The sequence below is a fragment of the Aureococcus anophagefferens genome (genome assembly GCF_000186865.1).
Source record: "Aureococcus anophagefferens unplaced genomic scaffold AURANscaffold_185, whole genome shotgun sequence".
NCBI classification, from domain to species: Eukaryota; class Pelagophyceae; order Pelagomonadales; family Pelagomonadaceae; genus Aureococcus; species Aureococcus anophagefferens.
This window is the reverse complement of record NW_008705727.1, coordinates 1-1371: the sequence shown is the minus strand read 5'-3', so window position 1 is coordinate 1371 and position 1371 is coordinate 1. Positions and strand designations below refer to the sequence as shown.

General features: G+C 69.0%; 1 protein-coding gene across 1 annotated transcript; it reads left to right on the top strand.

Moving 5' to 3' along the window:
* Positions 1-188: 188 nt before the first annotated feature.
* On the top strand, positions 189-830 carry AURANDRAFT_68511 (hypothetical protein; the record flags this gene model as incomplete). The annotated part of the gene is made up of 1 exon (XM_009044207.1): positions 189-830. The coding sequence occupies one exon, from the start codon at positions 189-191 to the stop codon at positions 828-830; it is 642 nt and encodes a 213-aa protein (XP_009042455.1).
* Between the last annotated feature and the right edge of the window lie 541 nt (positions 831-1371).

The following is a 1371-nucleotide window of genomic DNA, read 5'->3' as shown; positions in this document are numbered from 1 at the left end:
TGCGGCGGCGCCTGCTCCAAGGTCTAGTCGGGCTCTTCCTGTCGTCTAACCTGCTTGTTTTTTTTGTTCTTCTTGCCCAGGGGCTCTTCGGTGCGACGGCCGCGCGTAAGCCGCGCGCGTCCAGCGCGACTGCATCATCGACACGTTGACTCGCCGTCACACCAAAACAGCGATTTGCACGCACAAAAATGGCCGGTCTCACGCTCCCCGGCGGCCTGGCGTCCGACGAGTTCGGCGTCGCGCTGAGCTACGCGCTGCTCATGGGCGGCGGCGCCTCCGCGCCGGCCGCCGCGCCGGCGAAGAAGGAGAAGAAGGAGAAGGCGCCGAAGCAGCCCAAGGCGCCCAAGGCCGCGCCCGCGCCCGCGCCCGCGCCCGCGCCCAAGGCCGCGCCCGCGCCGGCGCCCAAGGCCGCGGAGCCCGCCGCCGAGGACGACGACGACGACTTCTGGGGCGACGACGAGGAGCAGACCGAGGAGGAGAAGGCCGCGGCCGCCAAAAAGCTCGAGGAGGCCAAGGCCAAGGCCATGGCCAAGCTCGCGAAGAAGGAGGTCGCCCAGCGGTCGCTCTGCGCGCTCGAGATCAAGCCCTGGGAGGCGGAGCAGGACCTCGAGGAGCTCTTCAAGAAGATCAAGTCCACCTTCGTCCGCGAGGGCCTCAAGTGGTCCGAGGTCTGCAAGCTCGAGGACGTCGCCTTCGGCGTCAAGAAGATCATCTGCACGGCCGTCATCAACCAGACCATGTCCATGGACGCCATCATCGAGGAGATCACCGAGGAGGCCTTCGCCGACGAGGTCCAGTCCATGACCATGACGAGCATGTCGCTCCTCTAGGCGCGCGGCGCCGGGGACGCCGCGCCGGGCTAACACGCGACACTATCTCGAGGTGTATATTACGTGTCACCCGCGCGCCGCCTTGGTCTTCTGCGGCTCTTGAGATCCCCTGCGGCCTCGCGCCGCGGGCGGCGATCGCGGTCTCGCGGCGGTCTCGCGGCGATCGCGCGCGGTGGATGTCGAAGCAGCGGATTTCGCTGCAGAAGCGTGCAACAAGCCACACAGTCGCGGCAAGGCCGCACGATGCGAATCCCACAACCGGCGGGAGAAGGCGTCGGGAGGCGTGCGGTCGCTGAAACGCGTGGAACGCCTCGTGGCAGAACCGAGCTTCACGACGACGAGAAGCGACGACTCGACGGCTTGACGATGGAGTCCGCGGGGGTCCCCGAGGAGACACCGGCGCCGGCGCCGTCGCCCGTGCGCACGCGGCCGAAGCTGAACCTGAAGAAGCGGGACCCCGCCGCCGCCGCCGCCGCGGCGTCGTCGATGGCCCCGTCGTCGGGCAAGTCCAACCCCTTCGGCGCCGCCCGCCCCCGCGAGA